Source organism: Culex pipiens, chromosome 1, assembly GCF_016801865.2.
Source record: "Culex pipiens pallens isolate TS chromosome 1, TS_CPP_V2, whole genome shotgun sequence".
In the NCBI taxonomy this organism is placed as follows: domain Eukaryota; kingdom Metazoa; phylum Arthropoda; class Insecta; order Diptera; family Culicidae; genus Culex; species Culex pipiens.
The window spans coordinates 77610067-77633639 of NC_068937.1; the positions used below are offsets into that span (position 1 = coordinate 77610067).

The following is a 23573-nucleotide window of genomic DNA, read 5'->3' on the forward strand; positions in this document are numbered from 1 at the left end:
ATAGATATCTGTCACGACTCCAGCGATACATCGGATTGCGAGAGTGAGTCCCATTACTCAAGTGCGTCTCAAATTTCACACGCTGGCTCTGTAAACACCATCACCACCATGCAAGTGCTGGAGTATGAAGTGGCGAGTGCCACCCAGTCCGAAAACGAAACCTCCGACGGAACATCCAGCGGAACTGATGTAAGAAGGTTTGGTTTATAGTCAACTGCTGGTTATTCACTGTGAAATGTTATTCCAGGACTACATCTTGGCTGCATTTGCGCAAGCCGTTGCGGACAATTCATCTGCTAGCGAGTTTGCGATACTGGCGGACACTGAGGAGTCCGACGATCAATCATGGGATAACGACTTTACTCCAGCAGACTACTGGAAATGTGTCAAGTGTAAAAATAAGCAAAACAATCCCATGTATCGTTACTGTGAAAAATGCTATCAGGTAGGTGTCATAGATTAACGTTTTATCACAGAACAATAACATTACTCATAATATTAGGTTTCCATAATACAGAAGTTGGTTAAAGCATAAAGTAGGTTATGCATAGAACGTTCGTTTAACGGTCTATAGCATTTATTGTTCGCTCATAGATTTATAAAAATCGAAAAATAACAAAAGGTAGTTCAATTAAAGCGCAAGTGTAAGAGGAACAATCTGGACCAAAATCGCCAATGTGCCAATGAATATGTTATTAATTAGTAAGGCAAGCTATAGTTCAGTAGCAATAATAACATAGTTGCATAAACTAGCTTTAACAATGTTCATCAATAAAAAAAAATATTTTTAAAGAATCACAAATCGGAAACCATAAAAAAAAAACAAAATAGTGTGCTCTCACTGTATGTGATTACAACATGATTTACCCATTACATTTCGTTTTGTCAATATTGAAGAAAATAGATCAGTTATACAAATAGGTTAGAAAGTTTTTTTTTATATAAAAACTTACACTAGACGTTAATAAACCAGTAAATATAGCAAGAGTTTCGCAAAATGGATTTCAAATCGAAAATAATGTCTACGTGATTCAAATAATGTAATACTGATCTTTATATTTCTACTCAAATCTCATTGTTACACAACAATAACAAAAAAAAATGGGAACAATTATAATTTATTTAATAGTCAGAACCCGGTGCCTGCGATTCCCGTAGCAGTTTTTTTTTATGGAATTCCAATAAGAGTTTAACAGAAAAATGAGTCCTGGACCAGATGCCTGTTAAAAAAAAACACAAAATATAGCCTAACTTATTATAGCAGGAAAAAAGAACAATATAAAGTGAATATCAACTGTGACCAGAGCCTGCAATAAAGCATGGAGCAACGTAACTACAGTTTCCTACAGATTGATAAATTTTTAATGATCAACTGCAAGAGCACCAAGATCATCAAGAATCACTTGGACTTGACTTGTAACGGAGCGAAATTCTGCTGGAATAACACCAATCAAAGTTGCATATTTGAACAAATATCGGAGTTAGGTTCCAGCACCGGAAATTACAAACGAAAGTGTTCCTAGACTACGCTGGAGCCAATCTAACGGATGATTTGCCGGCGGAACCAGCGGATAAGGCGAAATACATGGAATTGTTCGGACCTGATGCGAAAGCAGCTGAGTCGACTGAAGGCGGATCGATGGAGGCAGGTCTTTTCGTTTTATGAAGACTTTGAACGGCAGTTGAAAAGCGCTGCTGGAAAGAAGTTTAAGCAACGTCTTCTAACGGAACAGCAGACGCATCCGTGGACTTCTGAAAAAAGGATTGCCGTGCGGAGCTTTTGGTTTCGTAGCAAGTTTGAATTTGGGGCGAATGACCTTGTCAACGATCGGGTAAGTTGAACCAACCTGAGGTGATTATCGTTACCAAGGAAGGATGTCTGAAGGCGTAAACTGTTGGAGAAATCCGGGGTGAGAGTAACAGACAGAACCGATTGCAAAATAAATATGTTTTGTGTGTCCCGGAGCAACAATAAAATCTGGCGTTTGCTGTCAGTGGCAATTTGAAATTATTATTATTATAGTTTATTATTGACACTTTACCATAATTTGGCATTCGTGTCATAATGTTAAAGCTTTGTGGAGAAACAATTGTTACTGGATATCTAAGAGGCAGCATGTACGAAATAACAGTTGATGTGGATCTCTGTTCCCGTTTCGATCCAAAGTTTTATTTATGCTGCACAGAACTCTAGTTTTCTAGATGCAGATAGCTTGAAATCAAAAGTACTAAAGAATTTATGTTGTTTTGTTAGTTTGAATGGACCGTTTCATAGATCTAGGGTTTTTTTCTCAAAATTTATTTTCCCTAAAAGAGCAAGCAGCTAGCAAAATCTAAACTTAGAAACATGTACCCTCCCTGTAAAGGCTTATGAATGGATCTCAGTTGAAAGGTTCTCTAAATCTCTGAATTGCAAATGTAACTTCCTGGGGCAGAACTGTTAAATTCTAATAAACACCAATTTAATTGAACTGAATTGAATGGACCATTTTCGGAGGATTAAAAAAAACTTCAACCACTGTGTCCCTTTTTGCCTCGTTGTTGTTTTTCGTCCCGGTAGACAGAGCGTACTTTACAAACAGATCATCGAAATAAATCAAACAATACTTCTAGCCAAACGTTGTAAAGTATTAGCTTAAAGAACTTCATTGCATTCGCCGTGAAAATACTGGTTTTATAATATACTTATCTCGAAAAATATGGTAAAAACTTGTAAAAAAGCAATAAAAAAATTCAACACACAAAAGCTCTAAAAGCCATACAAAATTTTAAAAAAATAGGCGCAAAAAATATCATATAATAAACGACAAACAAAAAAAGTGGTTTAAAACAACACAAAAAAAAATAAAAAGAAAAAATGGTTTTTGCAAAAGAAATAAAAAATGTGAAAAATGACAAAAGAGATACAAAAAATCCACAAAAGAACAAAAATGAGCAATAGTAATACAAACAAAAAAAAACAACAACACCAAAACACTGTCTACGATGCTCGAACAACTCCGCTTATTATTGGAAACGAACAGAACCAGAGAAGCGCAATCTATGTGAGCATACATAAGCAGCTGCAGCCCCGTGTCTCTCGCTACGCGCCCGCTCTTACGCTCTCGGCGTACGGAACCGTTGAGGATAAATGCGGAAGCTTCAACTCGTCACGGGCAACTTGGAAACATACCAACCACAGCTGAAATACGAAATCGAAAGCCAATACCAGATCAGCGATTAGGGATTTCTTCGTTGAACAATAGACGTAAAAGATGGCGTGTTATGGTGCTGGCAACTGGAAAAGTTTAAATTCAAGTGGAAAAAGGACCTGCCGTATCCAGCATCTTACAGTCTGGCAGAAAAGAGGGGCAAGTTTGCCGGCAGACAAACAGTGTGCCATTCCACTATTTCTTAGGACTGGAATCGCCGGAACGTGACACACAGTATAGCTCTGATTGAGTAACGAATTACATCTAAAGACCAATATCAGGTATACATTGTTATTATCTTTGTAAAACTATATTATATCTAAATCTCAATGTTAAAATAATAAAATGACAAAATCATTACCTGTTGAGAAATATTGAGAAAACATTACCTGTGCCTCAGAAAAATACAGATCATGATACTTTTCAATTAGTCATCTAACCCGTCAACTTATTTCTAGGTACGTAAAAGTTTGTTTCCACCGCGTCCAAAATTAAGGCGCAAAATACCTTCCAAAGATGAAGATCTATCGGATAGCAGTACAACGTCATCATCGTCGTCGTCGTCATCGCTAGATTTAGTGTTTCCACATTCAGGACCTAATCCGAGCTTAGGTTCAAGTGTGGTTAAAACCAATAAAATCCATGCTCAAAACAAGAGGGTTAAAAATACAGCTCGTAAAACGTTACAAGATAGCGTTCGGAAAGTGGCACTCAAAGAGGTAGATTTTATGCCAAAAGCAAGGGAAGTCTGTTCCATGCAAAGCCCAATAAATTTGGAGAAAAGCACGTCTCATTTTGTGAACAATTTTGAACATGACAAAGGTAGAAAAAGGCGCGTATCAAACTGTGTTTTTACTAATCACACACGTATTAATAAAAAACGTTGTGACGAAAGTTCAATGAAACTTCAATCTGAAGGAGTGAAAAATCTTCATTTCGAGTTGTTGAAAGATTCTGGGTTCAGTTCTTGTTCTAGCCAGGAACGAACTCCCATGGAAGAGAAAAATCTTCAGTTCTGTGACGTCAGCTCGCAGGAAATTGTACTGAATGTAAATAAAATAGAAGATAAAGACAAAAATGCTAGGACAGGCTCGGAAGCTTTGAGGGCAAACTCGCAACCTGTTACCGACTTACCAACTAATGCAGGTTTGGAGAGTGATCGGCTCACAATAGGTCGGATAGACAAAAGTCGGTCAGAGGGTATGCTGGAATTGCATTCTTCTGACCTAAGCGCAACGCTTGCCAACTCGGAGAATAATTTAGGATTTTGTATTTTCTGTTTGTCGGAACCAAAGAATAGCGTATTTGTGCATAGCAACTTTGTGCATCTTTGCTGTTGTTATAAATGTGCCATCAAGGTGTGGAAACAGCGAAAAGCATGTCCAATATGTAATTGTAAAGTTAAAAATGTGATGAAACTTTTTGTACATTGATGGGCTAAGAATATAGATTTTTGGTCACTCTATTCGACTCAAGGATTTTCTGTAGCAACACATTGGATTCATAAGCTGAATATTATTAATTTTAAAGATTGGTTCTGTAATGCATTCGAATCGAATGATCGTTCAGCAATTTTCTACTGTATTTCAAGAATACATTTAACCCTCTAACGCCCAGAGCTGTTTGCTTATCGTAAAAAAAGTAAATGGCTAAATTTTGGTACAATATTGCAGGAAATACTTAACTTTGACCCATACACATCGAATTGGTGCAAAAAAGTTGAATTTGAAGTGGTGCACCAGAGCACCATCAGGAAGATGAGCAACTTTTTTTTAAATCACAAAATCTTGTTTTCTTCAAATCTATTGGTTCAGTTGTTTGAAAATGCTTCGAAATGTGTTAGAAACTACTTATTCTTTGCTGTAAGACCATATTTCTGAAGTATGAATTACAAATTCAAAAATCTCTGCATTTTCAGATTTCTTTGATTGGTTCATTCAAAACTCACAAACAACCATTTTCATGAAAAATAATAATAATAAAACCATCGGTCTAATAACAATGTTTTGTCTTGTTTATGAATAGTCAAAACGTTTATAAACTTTTGTTGTGGTAAAAATAAGCTTTTTCTGTAATTTAGAAAAAAGTGCTCCTAAATATTTAGTTGCTCATATGCCTAGGTGGTGCTCTGGTGCACCAAATGAAAAAAGGTTGAAAAACACTCAAAATTGGTCCAAACTCACAATGTTATTCACAGGGGTTCTTGTCCAAGGTTCAAATGATAGCAAAACATTTTTTGTTTCATAAAATTTTGTGTTTGGTAATTTTTACGGGCTTTTGAAAACAGGTCTTATTTATTTCCCTAAAATTTGACCATTTTTGTTTACATTTCGTACTGTAACTTTGCTTGTGCTTGACCAAATTTGATAAAATTTAGGGAGATGATAGTATACATTCTACGTGAACACCTGCAACTTGAAGCACAATGAAAAGTTGTGTCAGTTCCGAGATATTTGAGTTCAAAGTTTTGGTGCTCTGGAGTAACCATGGGCGGGAGAGGGTTAAAAATAAGATTAGCCGGTGGCAATGTACGGCAAATTTGACCAGATTCTCGGCGAAAAATGACAGAAGTGCCGAAGTTTGCAATACTAACTTAAATTTTCTTGTTTTGCTAAAACTGATCAAAAATCAAATTATTCGCTCTACAGCATTGTCTTGGCGTTCTCGATTGCAAGATTCCTACTCGAAACTAAGTGTCCGAAGGCTTGATTGTTGAGGCAATTGCAAACCTCTTTTTACACCTTAGCTTCCATCCACCCCGGGATTCGAACTGACGACCTTTGGATCCAACTGCCTATCAGCGACTCCACCGAGACAGGACCCAGGGAGACGACTCCTACACCTGGACTGAGCTAACGACCTAACCTTTTTTTTGGTTAGTCCGGGGCCAATATTTACTTCCCGTCCGACGGAAGGCGTGATCAGACAAATCTCGTCTCGAAAAATGCCACCGGGACCTTCTGGGATCGAACCCAGGCCGACTGGGTGAGAGGCAATCACGCTTACCCCTACACCACGGGTCCAGGGTTGCTAAAACTGAGTGTGTAGTTATTTTGCGCTAAATATTGTTAAACTGTCCTGAAAAATTTGAAATTTTCCCAAAATGGTCAAAGCAAGCTGAGGTTTTCCGCTATCACTCACAAAACAAATAAGAAGTGGTTGCCTGCAGGGGTCGGTTGTGAAGAGGTGAGCGTGGTTGCCTCTCACTCCAGTCGGCCTGGGTTCAATCTCATTCGACCCCGTCCGCATTTCTTAAGACGAGAAATGTGTCATACCGCCTTCCATCGGATGGGGCCTCAGTTGTTGTTAGGTCTTTAGATCATTCCAGGTGCAGAAGTCGTCTCCCTTGTATATGTACAAGCAACACATCAAGCCGAGCATACGGTAGAGACGCTGGTCGGCGGTTAGACACGAATTCTAAAGGTCGTCAGTTTGAATCCCGGGGTGGAGGGGTCCATATAGTAATCTAGTCACATAAATTCGAATTCTGAAACGGAATCTAATTAGAATCGTATACGAATTCCATTTCAAACGCAACAACCGCTTCCATGCTCTATGTTGCGTTTGAACCGAAATTGCGAATTGCCATTCTAATAAGATTCCGTTTCAGAATTCAGACTGGGAAGAAGAGGTTTAGATGCTCTATCCATTCTTTTTTTTCTTTGATTCTCTGGAGTGCCTAGGACCAAGCGGAAATTATTTGTTTATCGAATGCACAAAGATTCAAGTTAGTGAATCCGTAATTCTGCAATTACATTTTTAATGTACCGTCATCAGCTGTCGGGGGGAGAGATTGAGTCATAAAAATTTCAGCATTTTGGTGACCCAATCTCGTGGCAGGCCAAGGATTGATACCTAAGAGCATGCAATGGCACTGACCTTGTTGCGTACTCTTCGGTTGACATCCAGGTAACTTACCTGAGGTAAGGAACATCCTGGAAGGATCGCAACTAACCAAATCCGTAGTTCTGTTAGATCATTCGAATTATCTTGATCAGAACAGTACAGCTCTGGTTCCTTGCAAGTGTCCTATTTTCTTACCTCCACGTTGGCTTGGTTTAGCCATCATGATGACAAAGTGTAACCTAGCTAGTGGCCTGTGGAAACGGTTCGTAAACCTTTAGCCACCGCGGGTCAGAGTCGAGACGGCTAAAAGAAAGGGGCGCGACAATTTGGGAAAGAGAAGTAATTTGTATTGTCTACGGTATTGTTTTGATTCGCAGTATGTTGAGTCAACTGCTGTGGATGTACCTGAAACATCACTGAACGGAGTTTCTATTCTTTCCATTTTTATCTACCATCTATCTTCTGTTTTTGTTTTGCTCAACAGATTCAAACTTATTCACTGATTCTTCTGTTTCTTTACTATCCACAATTTGGTTTTGATTTTATTAACTCTTGATTCTCTTAACTCTCAACGCTTTTCCACTATATTTGACTAACTAATACTGCTGTAACAAACTGTCAGTTTTCCCTTAATTTGGTAGCAATGTCAATTCGGTTTATCATTTGCCTTTTCTTTATATATCTAGAGTTTTTTTTATTAGGTCCTATAAACATATAAAAGACAATAGTTTATTGGTCCTTTAAAAAAAACTCTGGATATCTATTTGAATAATTTCATCTGTCCTATAAGTTGTTCTTAATACAATCTAAGCTAACCTCTATTTTTTAACTATTATTTATTTCTACACTGAAAATACGCCACACGTTTAATTCAAGTGCCCAAACACTTGAATAATTGAATAAAGCCACATCATAGATTTAATTGATTTGTGTTTCAACATCAATCCAAACCACTATCAAATGCAAGTGTTTGGGCGATTGACTTTTTTGGTATTTTTTGACATGTTATTGTCGTTGGGGTGGCTCAAGCTTTTCAAGTGTTTTGCTCATGAATTTGTCCCACTGCCTTGAACTATTCAAAGTGATGAGGAAAACACTTGAAATTAATCTTAAGATCTACCCAAAACAGGCACTGTTCAAAGTCAACGTGATTTTCCTCTTGAATTTAATATGTTTCACTGAAATTTCAAGTGTTTTGCGATTTATATTTGAGTGCTCTGTACAGCAGGGCCAGATCAAGTGCGAAACACTTCGATGCGCTGTGGGAGTTTTGCTCAGTGTACATCTACTACATAAATCACTACACTGAGCAAAACTCACACAGCGCATCGAAGTGTTTCGCACATGATCTGACCCTGCAGTACAGAGCACTTAAATATCAATCGCAAAACAGTCGAAATTCAAATAATTTCAATAGCCAAACACTTGAATTTTAAATGGTGTTGAAAAATTATAGTACGTACAAGCGATATACAGGTTCTCGTTTGCTAGTCGTGCACGCTACCACTGCGCCTGCCGGCCAGTTGAAAACGGGAGAGTTTTTTGTGCTACTCGTTCTAGCCTCGCTTCAACTCATCGATAAAAGTCACGCTAAAATCAATCAGTGAAACACATTAAATTCAAGTGGAAAATCACGTTGACTTTGAATAGTGCTTGTTTTGTATAGGTCTTAAGATCAATTTCAAGTGTTTTCCCCATCACTTTGAATAGTTCAAGACAGTGGGACAAATTCATGAGCAAAACACTTGAAAAGCTTGAGCCACCCGAATGACAATAACGTGTCAAAAAATACCAAAAAGTTAATCGCCCAAACACTTGCATTTGATAGTGATTTGGATTGATGTTGAAACACAAACCAATTAGATCTATGATGTGGCTTTATTCAATAATTCATGCGTTTGGGCCGTTTGGGCACTTGAATAAAAAGGGTGGCGTATTTTCAGTGTATCATTCTTTTACTATTGATTCTTTACATAGTATATCTACTTCACTGTCCATTGTTTTGAATCTTCACCTTTTTCTTGAGCAAGTGAGGTTCGAGCCTGTACTCAATTCATGGAATGATTAAAAAATTAACACTAATATTTCTGTTGTACTTTTGAAAATCCTTTATAAAATGCTTAGGACCAAAATATTGTAACAAAACACCGCGACAAAAGAAATAGCAACAGATAAACTCGACTCAACAATAGGGAAGATTTCAGAAGAAATGATACACAGTAAAATAACAATTAGTTTTTGAATTCAAACTAACAAGAAAACAGTTTTTGCTTTAATGAAAATTGATAGGCACACTATTAATGGTTAGGCGCTTATACTTACATCAAACCCTACGCAACGAGTTCAAATGCGTAACCGGAACAGGTGCGAATGCCTGACACGAACACTCAAAGCGTGTTCTAGCGTGTTGCTCGTACTGACTCAGAGCAAGGGTGAGATGTAGGTGTAAGGGTAGTGCGTGTTCATCGGGAACCTGGTGCATAAGATCGGTCAAGGCCCGTTCTTACACTGAAAATTGCGAATTGCGAATTTTGGTGACCCAATCTCACCCCCTAGTCCCAATGACTCAATCTTTATTTCTCCTCGTTTTTTTACACTTGCTGATGAAGTTTCAAAATGATTCAATATCGGTTTGCCAAACGAAGTCTGTTAAATCTACAATTTAAAAATCTTGTATGTTGTATGTATATATGTTGTATTTTGCAAAGGGGTCGTCGCGGCATTATGATTTGGAAACTATTCTCGTAAGCGTAACTGTTAATCGGTGAATTTATTAGCAATCATTGCTAGTATACACGCAACTGGCAGTCGCATGATTGTGATGCATGGCGGCATGAAAGTATATCAGAATCTGCATGAAGATTCTATGACAATTTCCGGAATTCCATTTCCCGGAATGGACGTTTTCCGGATTGGACATTATCCGGAATGGACGTTTTCCGGAATGGACGTTATCCGGAATGGAAATTATCCGGAATGGACGTTATTCGGAATGAAATTTCCCGGAATGGACGTTTCCCGGAATGGACACTTCCCGGAAAATTAGTTTTTTTTTTATATTACCTGATATGAGAATGAATGGAATCTTGCCTACTCGCTTACTTGTGGTTAAGAATTATTTAGTTTGTACCCCGTTGGTTTGACCTAGTCACATTGAAGGAACTCGATATTTTGACAACATGAATGATAAAAAGAAAGTAAAATTTTCGGACACTAACAATAGATGCTAGCGTTAACTATTGAAACAATACTTTATCAACCACCACGAGATGTAACAATGTAGATCGATAGATATTAGATGTTTTTAACATTCTTTCAATGTGTTGTTACTTTAAAAATTTTCCTTCTTTTGTTACTCAGTTGACTTTTGTGAATAAATTGTACCAATTTTTAGTAGGTATTCAAAAAAGGGCAAACCTCAAGAAAATAAAAAGCTTTTCAGAAATTCAATGTATAATGTGTACTTTTTTGAGGTTTTCCCTTCTTTAAAAATACGCGATCTTTCATCAAAGTAATGGGATTTTATATAAGAATTTTCCCTTCTCTTGTTAATTCAACTAAATTTTACCAAGTTTTCAATAAAGGCTTCTGCACTATAAAGCAGAGTCCGGGAACCGTGGTGTAGGGGTAATCGAAGTTGCCTCTCACCCAGTCGGCCTGGGTTCGATTCTAGACGGTCCCGGTGGTGGCATTTTTCGAGACGAGATTTGTCTGATCATGCCTTCGGACGGGGAAGTAAATGTTTGCCCCGGTCTAACCTAGAGGTTAGATCGATAGCTCAGTCCAGGTGTAGGAGTCGTCTTTCTGGGTCCTGTCTCGGTTTAGTCGCTGGTAGGCAGTTTAACTCACAATCCAAAAGTCGTCAGTTCGAATCCCGGGGCGGATGGAAGCTCAGGTGTAAAAAGAGGTATGCAATTGCCTCAACAATCAAGCCTTCGGACACCTAGTTTCGAGTAGGAATCTCGCAATCGAGAACGTCAAGGCAATGCTGTAGAGCGAACAATTTTTTGTATTTGCTATAAAGCAGAATGTTTTTTTTTTCAAAGAAGGGACAACCTTGGTAAAACCTCTAGAAAATGAAAAGCTTTTCAGAAAATCAATGTATAACGTGTATTTTCTTGAGGTTTTCCCTTCTTTAAAAATACACGATCTTTTATCAATGTGATGGGATTTCGCGTAAGAGATTTCCCTTCTTGTGTTAATCAGTTAACTATTGTGACTAAATTCTACCAAATTTTACTATAAAGCAGGATGATTATTTTCAAAGAAGGGAAAACCTCTAGAAAATAAAAAGCTTGAGTGTATTTTTAAAGAATGAAAAACCTCAAGGAAGTACATATTATAAATTGATTTTCTGAAAAGCTGTTTATTTTCTAGAGGTTTTCCCTTCTTTGAAAATAAACATTCTGCTTTATAATAAAATTTGGTAGAATTTAGTCACAAAAGTCAACTGAATAACACAAGAAGAGAAATCTCTTACACGAAATTCAATCACATCGATTAAAGATCGTGTATTTTTAAAGAAGTGAAAACCTCAAGAAAATACACATTATACATTGATTTTCTGAAAGCTTTTTTTTCTAGAGGATTTCAATTCTTAAAAAAAAAAACATTCTTCTTTATAGTGCAGAGCTCCTTAACGAAAAACTAGTTGAAATTTAGTAGAATTAACAAAAGAAGGGAAAATTCTTACATAAAATCCCTTTACTTTGATGAAAGATCGTGTATTTTTAAAGAAGGGAAAATCTCAAGAAAAAAAGCTATCAGAAAAACAAAGTATAATGTGTATTTTCTTAAAGCAGAATGATTATTTTCAAAGAAGGGAAAACCTCTAGAAAATAAAAAGCTTTTCAGAAAATCAATGTATAATGTTTACTTCCTTGAGGTTTTTCATTCTTTATAAATACACTCAAGCTATTTATTTTCTTGACAGGCCACACATTGATTTTCTGAAAAGCTTTTTATTTTCTTGAGGATTTCCCTTCTTTGAAAATAATCATTCTACTTAATAGTAAAATTTGGTAGAATTTAGTCACATAAGGCAAATGATTAACAAAAGAAGGGAAAATTCTTACATAACAACACATTGAAAGAATGTTAAAAACATCTAGTGTTTGTCTAATATCTATCGATCTACATTGTTACATCTCGTGGTGGTTAATAATAGTAGTTTATGCAACAAGTTACAAAAAGAGGATTTTTTCAGCACGAATCGTACATTTATCTAACGAGGTTCACCGAGTTGGATAAATACGACGAGTGCTGAAAATATCAAGTTTTGCAACGAGTTCCATACAACATTTTTTGCAATTTCGAAAAACACCCATTGAGTGAAATTTTAAGTCGAATTTTCATGTATTTTGTCAATAAATCGTTTAAATAAAAAAAATGTTGAAAAGTATTACTTTTCGAAACAAGTGCTAAAAAGTTCAACTTTTCAGCACCCATTTCAGTGCTGAAAAGTAGAACTTTTCAGCATTTATTTTGAAAAGTGTTGCTATTCGATTCTGTTATTTTTGGTACAGAAAAGTAGGCTATTTCGTTGTTCAAGAATGACAGGAAAAGTAAGTAGTTTCACGGCGAAATTGCAAAAAGTATTGTTTCAATAGTCAACGCTTGCTTCTATTGTTCATGTCCGATCATTTCACTTTCTTTTTATCATTCATGTATTTACATTCATATTGTTTTCAAAATATCGAGTTCCTTCAATGTGACTAGGTGAAACAAACTAAATAATTCTTAACCACAAGTAAGCGAGTAGGCAAGATTCCATTCATTCTCATATCAGGTAATATAAAAAAAACTAATTTTCCGGGAAATGTCCATTCCGGGAAATTTCATTCCGGATAACGTCCATTACGGATAATGTCCATTCCGGATAACGTCCATTCCGGAAAACGTCCATTCTGGATAATGTCCATTCCGGAAAACGTCCATTCCGGGAAACGGAATTCCGGAAATTGTCATAGAATCTGCATGAAAACTGTCCTCATGCATTTTTTGCGATATAGGAGTATGACATTTTTGCCCGTTACCGACAATTATCGACATTACCGACGGCTTTTTGGTTGTATTAAAAAAAAAAAAAAACACTGCGCAGAACGAGGATTGAACCACCAACTTCTTGGTTATTTGATCCGACACGCTACCACCGCGCCATGGACGCTTGACGAAAATGGAGTGAAAGAGAACCAACATATGCTTCTCTTTGGAGTGTTGCTCGGGGACGGGCCAGCATTGTATGTGTTGGTGAGAACATCAGATAGCTGAAATTTTTACACGCGGGCAAAAATGATCTACGGGCTTGCTGCAAAAAATGTTATAAAATGTGACATTTTCTGCCGCAAATCCAATGTTGCAGATTTTGAGATATATTTTTCCTTTGGGTGTAAGCTTACATTTTGATACTGGCCCTTGACTTTGAATTTCAAATGGGGTTTACTCTCAAATATTTCATTTTCACAAGCTCCATATAGGGGAAATTCTCGTTAGTTTGGCAAATTAAGGATTCGGTCCTAATTCCGTCCAATTTTCAAATTCTCACTATTGAAACAAATTGTGTTGCAACTGTTTTGATAGAGCCTTGCTTGCTCACTCCCCATTAAGCTTTTTATTGCTTTATGGACTAAAATGGCTTTTTAGAAGCTGTAATCAAGTGCTGATATGCCAACATTAGGTGCCCGATGGAAGCAAACAACGTACAACTTTGACAGTTGAGGTTTTAAAAACGGTTATCGAGAATTTAAAAGTGAAACACGGAGGCTTGGTTGCCGTGGTAAATGTATTCATATTCATTGTATTCATTGAAACATGGAGTTAAATTTTCTATCCAGTTTCTGTGAAGTTTTCCATACCGCTAGGAAAGTTTCTCTCCATGTTACCGGCTCACATCTCTCTTTTTAATCTCTCGATAGCCGAAAGGGGTATATTTTTGTGTGTAGGGGAAAGTGGGGCAAGTATAACAAGCTAAGGAAATGCTCGTTATAACCCATCAAAAACGTTAAAAAATCTGTCGGATTTTTTTTATAATCATCTTATTCCAGGTCTTGACTAAGGCTTTGATGAGCAAGTTTTTAAAAAAATCCAGTTTTTTAATGTAAAAAATTGATTTTAAAAATTTCTATTTTCCGTTCGTTGTGGGGCAAGACGAACAACCCGTTGGGGCAAGAGGAACAATGCATGAAACAACAATTGAACTGTTATCACTTAGATACATCAGATTAGAATGTATTTGAAACGTTTCTTTCATTTTTAGATTAAATAATAATATTTTACTAAAAATTTGATCGTTTTTAGGAAAAAAAATATTACTTCGATGAAAATAAGGAAATTTTCATAATATCATTATATTTTGCATGGACAATTTTTTTTAACAATTGTTTATCAATTTTTAAGTACTTTTATGTATTTTTTTCCCAATAAAATATGTTCTTGCAGCAATTCGTATTTCTTCCATACTAAAAATCCATATGGTACACTTGCCCCACCTGAACAAGATTTTTTAAATGCTCTCAACAAAAATAACTAAACGTTAAATCATACTTTATAATAGGTGCAAGTCATTGGTAGGGACACTACTGATCTAGAAAAAATAGCATTTTGATAAAATGAGCCTTAAAACGAACCCTAAGCCTTATTTTGTACCATCCAAATATTATAAGAAAACAAAGGTTTTGAAAAAAAAACTTCTTTAAATCGTATGCCCCTTGGCGGTTATGTGGTAGTAGAATCAGCCAATTGCATTGCTAGCAACAATTCCTAATACTGGAAATACCAAAAATTGTAAAAATTACGGCCGTACGAGCGATTGTTCCTCTTGCCCCATATGGTCGTCTTGCCCCACCTTCCCCTACTATTGTGCGTCCACGTGTTTTGTGAATGGCCCTTGAAACTTTGCAAAGTTGTTTTCAAAAAGAAGCTGGGACGGTTACTCGATGGTACATTATACATTCTCAAAAATACTTTTTGTGTGTATAAAGATTTTTTTACTGTATCGAAATGATTTGGAGTACCGATTATAATTGTGTACATAAATATAGTTTTTCAAATTATTATACAAATTCTAGTGCAAATTATGTTTGTACAACAAACATTCTCAGTTTATAACGTTTCTTAAAACATGAAAAAAAGTATCAAATCATAAATAAATATTATTTTCAGATGGTTGATGCATAACAATTGACATTGTTTTTAATAGAGTCCGAAAATCCCTGGCGCCATTTAAAACGAGTTCATGGCTGTGGGAATCCTAGGTTGGTGCCGTGGAGAGAATCCCCGACACGTCTGGTCGTCCGGAATTCGGTGTTGGAACCCACATTGACTGGGCAGCCCGCCGGCGGTTCGCTGGCGGATCGCCAAACCGCTCTGGCGATCCGCCAGAGATTGATTTGGCGGACCACGGGCGACCCGCTGGCGGATAAAATTTGCAACAATTTGGCGCACGATCAGTTTTTTTATCGTGACGTTGGTCCGCCAGCGACTCGCCCCGGGGTCGCCCAGGTTTGCCTTGAAATGTTTCACCCGCCGTTCATCCGCCCCACATACGCCGTTTTGTATGGTTCAACCACCCCTATAGGATGGTCCGCCAGTGGGTCGCCCTCGATACGCCTCCCATAGAAAGTTCATCCGCCTAAAAAGCCCCAACCGCCGTGGCTCGCCCTCGACCCGCCTTTCATATACGGTTCGTCCGCCCCTGTAAGATGATCCGCCAGCGGGTCGCCCCCGATCCGCCCCCTATATAAAGTTCATCCGCCCAAAAAGCCCCAACCGCCTTGGCTCGCCCTTGATGCGCCTCTCATATACGGTTCAGCCGCCCCTGTAGGTTGGTTCGCCAGCGGGTCGCCCTTGATACGCCCCCCATATAAAATTCATCCGCCCAAAAAGCCCCAACCGCCGTGGCTCGCCCTCGACCCGCCTTTCATATACGGTTCGTCCGCCCCTGTAAGATGGTCCGCCAGCGGGTCGCCCCCGATCCGCCCCCTATATAAAGTTCATCCACCCAAAAAGCCCCAACCGCCTTGGCTCGCCCTTGATGCGCCTTTCATATACGGTACAGCCGCCCCTGTAAGTTGGTTCGCCAGCGGGTCGCCCTTGATACGCCCCCCATATAAAATTCATCCGCCCAAAAAGCCCCAACCGCCTTGGCTCGCCCTTGATGCGCCTCTCATATACGGTTCAGTCGCCCCTGTAGGTTGGTCCGCCAGCGGGTCGCCCTTGATACGCCCCCCATATAAAATTCATCCGCCCAAAAAGCCCCAACCGCCTTGGCTCGCCCTTGATACGCCTCTCATATACGGTTCAGCCGCCCCTGTAGGTTGGTCCGCCAGCGGGTCGCCCTTGATACGCCCCCCATATAAAATTCATCCGCCCAAAAAGCCCCAACCGCCTTGGCTCGCCCTTGATACGCCTCTCATATACGGTTCAGCCGCCCCTGTAGGTTGGTCCGCCAGCGGGTCGCCCTTGATACGCCCCCCATATAAAATTCATCCGCCCAAAAAGCCCCATCCGCCTTGGCTCGCCCTTGATGCGCCTCTCATATACGGTTCGGCCGCCTCTACAGGTTGGTTCGCCAGCGGGTCGCTCCCGATCCGCCCCCTATATAAAGTTCATCCGCCCAAAATGCCCCAACCGCCTTGGCCCGCCCTCGATTCGCCATTCATACATATTTCATCCGCACAAGCAGAATACCCGTTCAGGTTCCTTCAGGATTCTGATAGTGTTTTTTCAAGTTCATCTAAAACTGAAAAAAAACACAAAGTACCTTATATACAAGAAATGCAGATCTTTGTAGATTCTTGTGTGCTGAAATTTAGAAATAAAACAAAAATATGAAAAAAAAAAACATAATTTTCAAAATAATTTTGTTCTCAATACATCTTACGTGCGTTGTTAGTTCACTGAGGTGAAATGATGGAAAAAAAATAAAGAAACAAAATAATATATTGATAAGCAAACTTGTTGCGAAGATTTTCCATTTCCTGCAAATAAAAATAATTCTTTAAATAATTCTTAAAAACTTAATTATTTAAAATGTTCATGTATTATTGTTACTTACATATAAACATGCAACGTATTGAATGTTAACAATTCATACTCTAATATAATCAAACACAAGCGCAGCTAATCCGAAGAAAGTATCCTAGTAGATTACACCCCATGTTCTTTCTTGTCATTCAATTTGATCATATATTGTATGGGGGATGGGGGGAATGGTAGATATGAATATAAAAATAAATCTTACAGTGAAAAGATAAATACAAATAAGCAGTAATTTTAAAGATGATTCCGGGAAGCTGCAAAACAAACAACTATAATTAAAAAGACAAATGCTCCAGATGGTTCCATTGCTAAAAGAAAAGGAATAGGATAAGGAAGGATATAAACATTTAAATAAATCATCTAGTGAATAGATAAATGTAGGCATTAAAATTGAAGAAGATTCCCGGAAGCTGGAAGAAAGATAATTATATTTTAAAGAAAAATTCTTCAGACGGTTCCATTGCTATTTCAGTAACTGTCGTTAATTCATGAAATTTAATCATATATGGAGGAATGGAATCATATATGGAGGAATGGTAGAAAAAAGGACAAGGAATAGGAATGATATAAACATTAAAATAAATCAAATGAAGAATAGATAAATACATATAAGCAGTTCATTTATAAATGATCCAGGAAGCTGAAAAAAAATTAAACACAATTTTACATGATATTGTTGCCGCTGAACTGATAATTGAAAATAATTGAAATTACTACCTACCCACGTCCTGCATCATGCACACCTAAAAAACGTCAAACAAAAGAAAGACAAAAATCGCTTCTGCACCACTAATTGCCTCCACTGCTGGCACTGAACCCGCAACCTTTGGAGTGTTAACATTCACACAAAAAAACATTAACATTAATTGAGTAAACATTGGCACAAAATCCGCTTTGTAAATGCCACCTCGATACTCTTCAAGAGGTTTCCTTGGGAAAGATATACTTTTTACCAAAATGTACACCAAATTTCCATACAAACATACAAAAAAGAATAAATCAAATCATAACAACAATGAAACATATCAAATTCTAAGTATTCCAAATGATTGCACATCTGCCAACAATATTTATAAGGGGTGTCACATAAATTACGCCAACAATAACGATTATTCTTGCAAAACAACCTTCAATCACTATTTCAAACGCACTTTCAACTGTTTGTTTACATAAGTTAACAATCTAAACAACACAACACTTCCCCCAACACAAACTTAACAACGAAAATCAGCAGCCGCCGATTAAATAACAACACCAACCGAAGCTCGTTGAAAACTGACTGAAATGTCAAATTCGAAATAAATTCCTTCAGATGCAAACCGCCACGGCAATCAGCCTTTGGCTCGCCGCGGCGATTGAGGGGCGAATGATATTGAAACATTTCAGCGATCAGTTTGAACCGCCCAGGCGATGCGCCCATGGCACGCCAAGGCGGATGGAGGGCGGACGAAATTGAAAAATTTCAAATGTCAAATTTCAACCGCCCAGGCGGCCCGCCCTAGGTCCGCCAGGGCGGTTCTAGGGCGGACCACACGATCAGTAACGGCCGCCGATGCGTAACGTCCGCACTGAGTTAATGTGGGAATAGGCTGTTGAACTCGACTGACAGCTGCCCGCTGCGTTACGGGTGTGCGTTACGCTTCGTATAAGGGGCGCACATGCGAGGGTATTATTCGGGCCCAAACATCTTCCCTCCTCCCCTTAAACAATCACAGGCGCAAATCACAAATGCAATCAAACTAAATCATTCATGCTTATTTTATCTATCAGAAACGGATTTTTTACGCCAACTCCACCGCTCTGATTGCATTCCATTGCATAAACTTCGTGTATTTTTTTAATCCATCCTTTTCATCTATACATGTAGTCAGAGACTTGAAAAGAGATACCGTAAACCGGGGTGACTTTGATAGGATTTCAATTTGTTTTCAGAATATTTTCCAACAGGTAAAGTTTTTCTCAATATTATTATTTTTAAAACATGTACATGTACACAAAGTCTATGCACAATTTCGGAAAAAAAAGTTTTTTCAATAATGTTTAGAAAAATAGTTACGTTAAAAATTCTTAATTTTAATTCCGGGGTGACATTGATAGTCATAGTTTTTCTTGTTAAAATCATATTTAACCTTCCTACGGCATTGGGGTCCTTTTCGGCCTTTTTGAAAATTAAATTTGCAATAACTTTTGCTATATACAAGCTAGAGCCTTGAAATTTTCTGACATTAAATTTATAGTATAAATACACATTTCACAAAACAAATAAACCTCGGACGACCCCTAGGGGAGCATCCATAACAAAAGTTACTTTAAAGGTATTGGGGTCCTTTTCGACCCCAAACTTTAAAAAATCGTCAAAAATCCAGTTTTTTACCGATTCCGGTTCTTTTGGTCACAAATTAAAGCATAGAACGTCCCCTTTCCGAAACCGACCTGGAAAACCGGATTTGGTCACTGTGGCCACCGGGAATCGGCTACAACCGGAAAAAGGCTTTTTTGAGACCCCAATTTTGACGACCTGTATCTCCGGCAAATTTCAACTAATCAGGATGCTCCGGGTTGCAATCGACAGGTATGTACCTGTACTTTGACCACAAATGTTAATATCAGGGCCAGGTGACCTACCGGTTCCGGAAATCCGGTACACCCGAAAAGTTCATATTTTACTGTTTTTCACGTATATGTGATACCAATACTCTCATGATAGTTGAAATTGCTCCATAAAACTTACTAAAAACACAATACACGATTGCCAGAACCACTCTGGAGTGTTAGTGGCCACTTCCGGGTAACCTGGAACCGGTTCCCGGGTACCCGATGAACGGCCAATTTGATTTTTTTTGTTGAAAACCCATCATGTTGCATATCAAACTTCATGAAATTGAAAGATACGTCCATCTTTTATAATGCCGTTAATCGCTGAGCCATCCTGGCCAATCTGGAACCGGTTACCGGTGGCGCCTTGGGGACACTTCCGGAATATGAGAGAATCCCTATCAGCCGACATATCCAACTTCATGAAATTGATAGATATGTCAATTTATGGTCATGCCATTGTTCGCTGACCCATTCTGGCCAATCTGGAACCGGTTACCGGTGGCCCCTTGGGGACACTTCCGGAGTATGAGAGAAACCCTATCTCCGACATATCAAACTTCATGAAATTGAAAGATATGTCAATCTACGGTCATGCAGTTGTTCGTTGACCCATCCTGGTCAATTTGGAACCGGTTACCGGTGGCTCCTTGGGGACACTCTCGGAATATGAGATAAACCCTATCATCCGACGTATCAAACTTCATGAGATTGAAAGATATGTCGGTCTAACGTCATGCCGTTGTTCGCTGATCCATTCTGGAACTGGTTCCCTGTGGCCCTTTGGGAACACTCCCGGAATATGAGAGAAACCCTATCATCCGACATATCAAACTTCATGAAATTGAAAGATATGTCAATCAACGGACATGCCGTTGTTCGTTGACCCATTGTGACCAATCTGGAACCGTTTACCGATGGCAGGACTTGCGAAATTTCGACTTTTTTGGTGATAGCTGTCAGAACACTCCAATCGTCTTCATCACGACAACCTGATTTTTACATTCTTTCAACAGCAGCGTGTATCGTCAAGATGACCAGTGGTGGGTACACTATCGTAGGTTGGTCAACGGTACCGGACGTGGCCCTGCCACAGACGAAAAGCCGCGGGAAGTCACGCTCCTCCCAGATCAGCAACCGGTCGCCGAAGAAGGCTGTTGTTTATTTTTCAAAAATGACATTTCTCGCCGTCGCCAAGCCAGTGCAGCCAAATTCAAGTTTTTTTTTTAAAAATTGTTTGACGTTTCCAGTTTGGCATTTCCAGTTCCCGAGGAACTGGAGGGGTAAGCCGATTTGGTACCCACTTTTTGGAGCCGAGTGGCTTGTCGTGTCGTCGCTTGAACAGTGGTTTGTTTCACTCATAGTCATAATAAATGTGAAAGTTCTGTGATGTTTAGCAGATTGATGGGTGCTTTGAGGTACCATGTGAGAGGAGCGGCTTCCAGTAGGTCGGATGTTGAATACACGGAACAGTGAGGCCAACGATAAACGGATTTGTGTGGCGCAGCAGTCGTCGGGTTGCATCCGATTTCGATGCTGCGGCGGCGAATGTAGAACGGCGAGCAGTCTTCAAGACCCGGGTGAGCTCGTTCCATGATGACATCTCAAGCGCGCGCGCGTGTGTGTGTGTGTGTGTGTGTGTGTGTGTGTGTGTGTGTGTGTGTGTGTGTGTGTGTGTGTGTGTGTGTGTGTGTGTGTGTAACAACCACTTATCAGGAACTTTAGATAATCCACTATTGCTGGAAATTCTACCCAATTTAGGGTACTTTGTTATTTTTTTTTTTGCAGTACAGACTGTTTTCTTTATATTGATGCCTTTCAAAAAATCTCAAGTCTAATTCAAAAAACGCTATAATGTCCAGGTCTAAACATGTAAATTAGTTTATGTGTGTATGAGAGTGTGTATGAGTTTATTTTTTCTTTTTTCATGTTTAGCCCAATAAATATTTAAAGCCGCGTAAAATCTAAAGAATCGGTCGATAAATCCAAATCATATTTTATTGAAAATAATCGTTATAGGGTCATTATTTGATAATTTAGTATACGCGTTCTTGATCATTTTGCTATCGTTTCGTTAGTTTGTCAACTGTACCAGTAGATTGATACAATCCAAATAATGTCTTTAATTTTCACGGTGAAAAACTCATTTCTATAGAATCGTTTATCGTTTACATTTAGGATAGACCATTAGCACGCGTTTTCGAATTTTTTGACTCGATTGTGAGTAGCGGAACCTCGCGGTTACTCTGCAACGTGTTTTTCGGAGCCTTTTATTTGATATTTTATTTTACATAAGTCCTTCTTTTATCATCGTTGATTGGAAGGCACGCCGCCGGTTTAGTTCGTTGAGGTTATTGTTTTAATTTCATTACAATCGGTTACGTGGTGCCCTGTATTCTTTTTGTTGATAATCGTTGATCGTAATAATTTATCCCAACTGGCATTTTAGTATTAACTCATCAAACTATTGATTTTATGAAGAGTAAAGCGTCTTTTATTTACTATTTTTGAAATTGGCTCGCGTTATCTAAAATGTACAAACGGTAAAAATATACTGATAAGTCCAGCCCATAGCACTACTGCTCGGTTGGCACGCGTTCGATTAAAAAACTTTCTAAATAATCAATAATTTATCATTCCGCAGCTGGCTGCCTAAGATTTAAAATTTTCAACCGATAAACAAAATGCTCATGGTCACATCACTGCCACTCGAGAATCCTGACTTTCCTAAATTGTGTTTCAAAAACACATATTATTTATTATTTACAAACTTTTTTAACCTTCTCCTAGTGGAAAGTTATCCAAAGAATCCGAAAATGCATTCCGTTTTTCGATTAAAAATCATGTTCATTGAGAAAATCATGACACTTTGAGAAGTTCAAAATAATGACTTTCATCAACATTTTCTTAACTATAGTTAACTAACTTTTTAAACTTGTCAAAATTTTCTGAAAAGTTCTTCAGTATGTTTCTGAACCATTCCTTACGTATTTTAATTGTACTCTTCATTTTGCGGAAAAATCGCAAACCTATCAAAGTCACCCCGGCTATCAAAGTCACCCCGGCTATCATAGTCACCCCGTTTTACGGTACTAACCATATTTCAAACCAGTAATCAAACCTTCGTTAAATTCGGTTGAAACTTCCCACATTAACTCAGTGCGGACATTACGCATCGGCGGACGTTACTGATCGTGTGGTCCGCCCTAGAACCGCCCTGGCGGACCGAGGGCGGGCCGCCTGGGCGGTTGAAATTTGACATTTGAAATTTTTCAATTTCGTCCGCTCTCCATCCGCCTTGGCGTTCCATGGGCGCATCGCCTGGGCGGTTCAAACTGATCGCTGAAATGTTTCAATATCATTCGCCCCTCAATCGCCGCGGCGAGCCAAAGGCTGATTGCCGTGGCGGTTTGTTGGCGGTTTGCATCTGAAGGAATTTATTTCGAATTTGACATTTCAGTCAGTTTTCAACGAGCTTCGGTGGGTGTTGTTATTTAATCGGCGGCTGCTGATTTTCGTTGTTAAGTTTGTGTTGGGAGAAGTGTTGTGTTGTTTAGATTGTTTACTTATGTAAACAAACAGTTAAAAGTGCGTTTGAAATGGTGATTGAAGGTTGTTTTGCAAGAATAATCGTAATTGTTGGTGTAGTTTATGTGACACCCCTTATAAATATTGCTGGCAGATGTGCAATCATTTGGAATACTAAGAATTTGATATGTTTCATTGTTGTTATGATTTGATTTGTTCTTTTTTGTATGTTTGTATGGAAATTTGGTGGACATTTTGGTAAAAAGTATATCTTTCCCAGTTAACACTCCAAAGGTTGCGGGTTCAGTGCCAGCAGGAGCGAATAGTGGTGCAGCAGCGATTTTTGTCTTTCTTTTGTTTGACGTTTTTTAGGTG

The 23573-nt window shown here is 38.5% G+C and overlaps 1 protein-coding gene across 3 annotated transcripts in view; it reads left to right on the forward strand.

Annotated features, from left to right (window-relative positions):
* Positions 1-15215, forward strand: part of LOC120430883 (E3 ubiquitin-protein ligase Mdm2-like) — a 55344-nt gene extending 40129 nt beyond the window's left edge. For 2 of the 3 annotated variants that reach the window (XM_052706112.1, XM_039596011.2), the window contains exons 3-5: positions 5-189; positions 248-445; positions 3650-15215. In XM_052706112.1, coding sequence (XP_052562072.1) covers positions 109-189; positions 248-445; positions 3650-4624 — 1254 coding nt within the window. In that variant the 5' untranslated portion in view covers positions 5-108 and the 3' untranslated portion in view covers positions 4625-15215. Of the gene's footprint in view, positions 1-4; positions 190-247; positions 446-502; positions 3293-3649 lie in introns of those variants that run through there. The other variant, XM_039596014.2, reaches the window with a different exon arrangement.
* The last annotated feature ends 8358 nt before the right edge of the window (positions 15216-23573 follow it).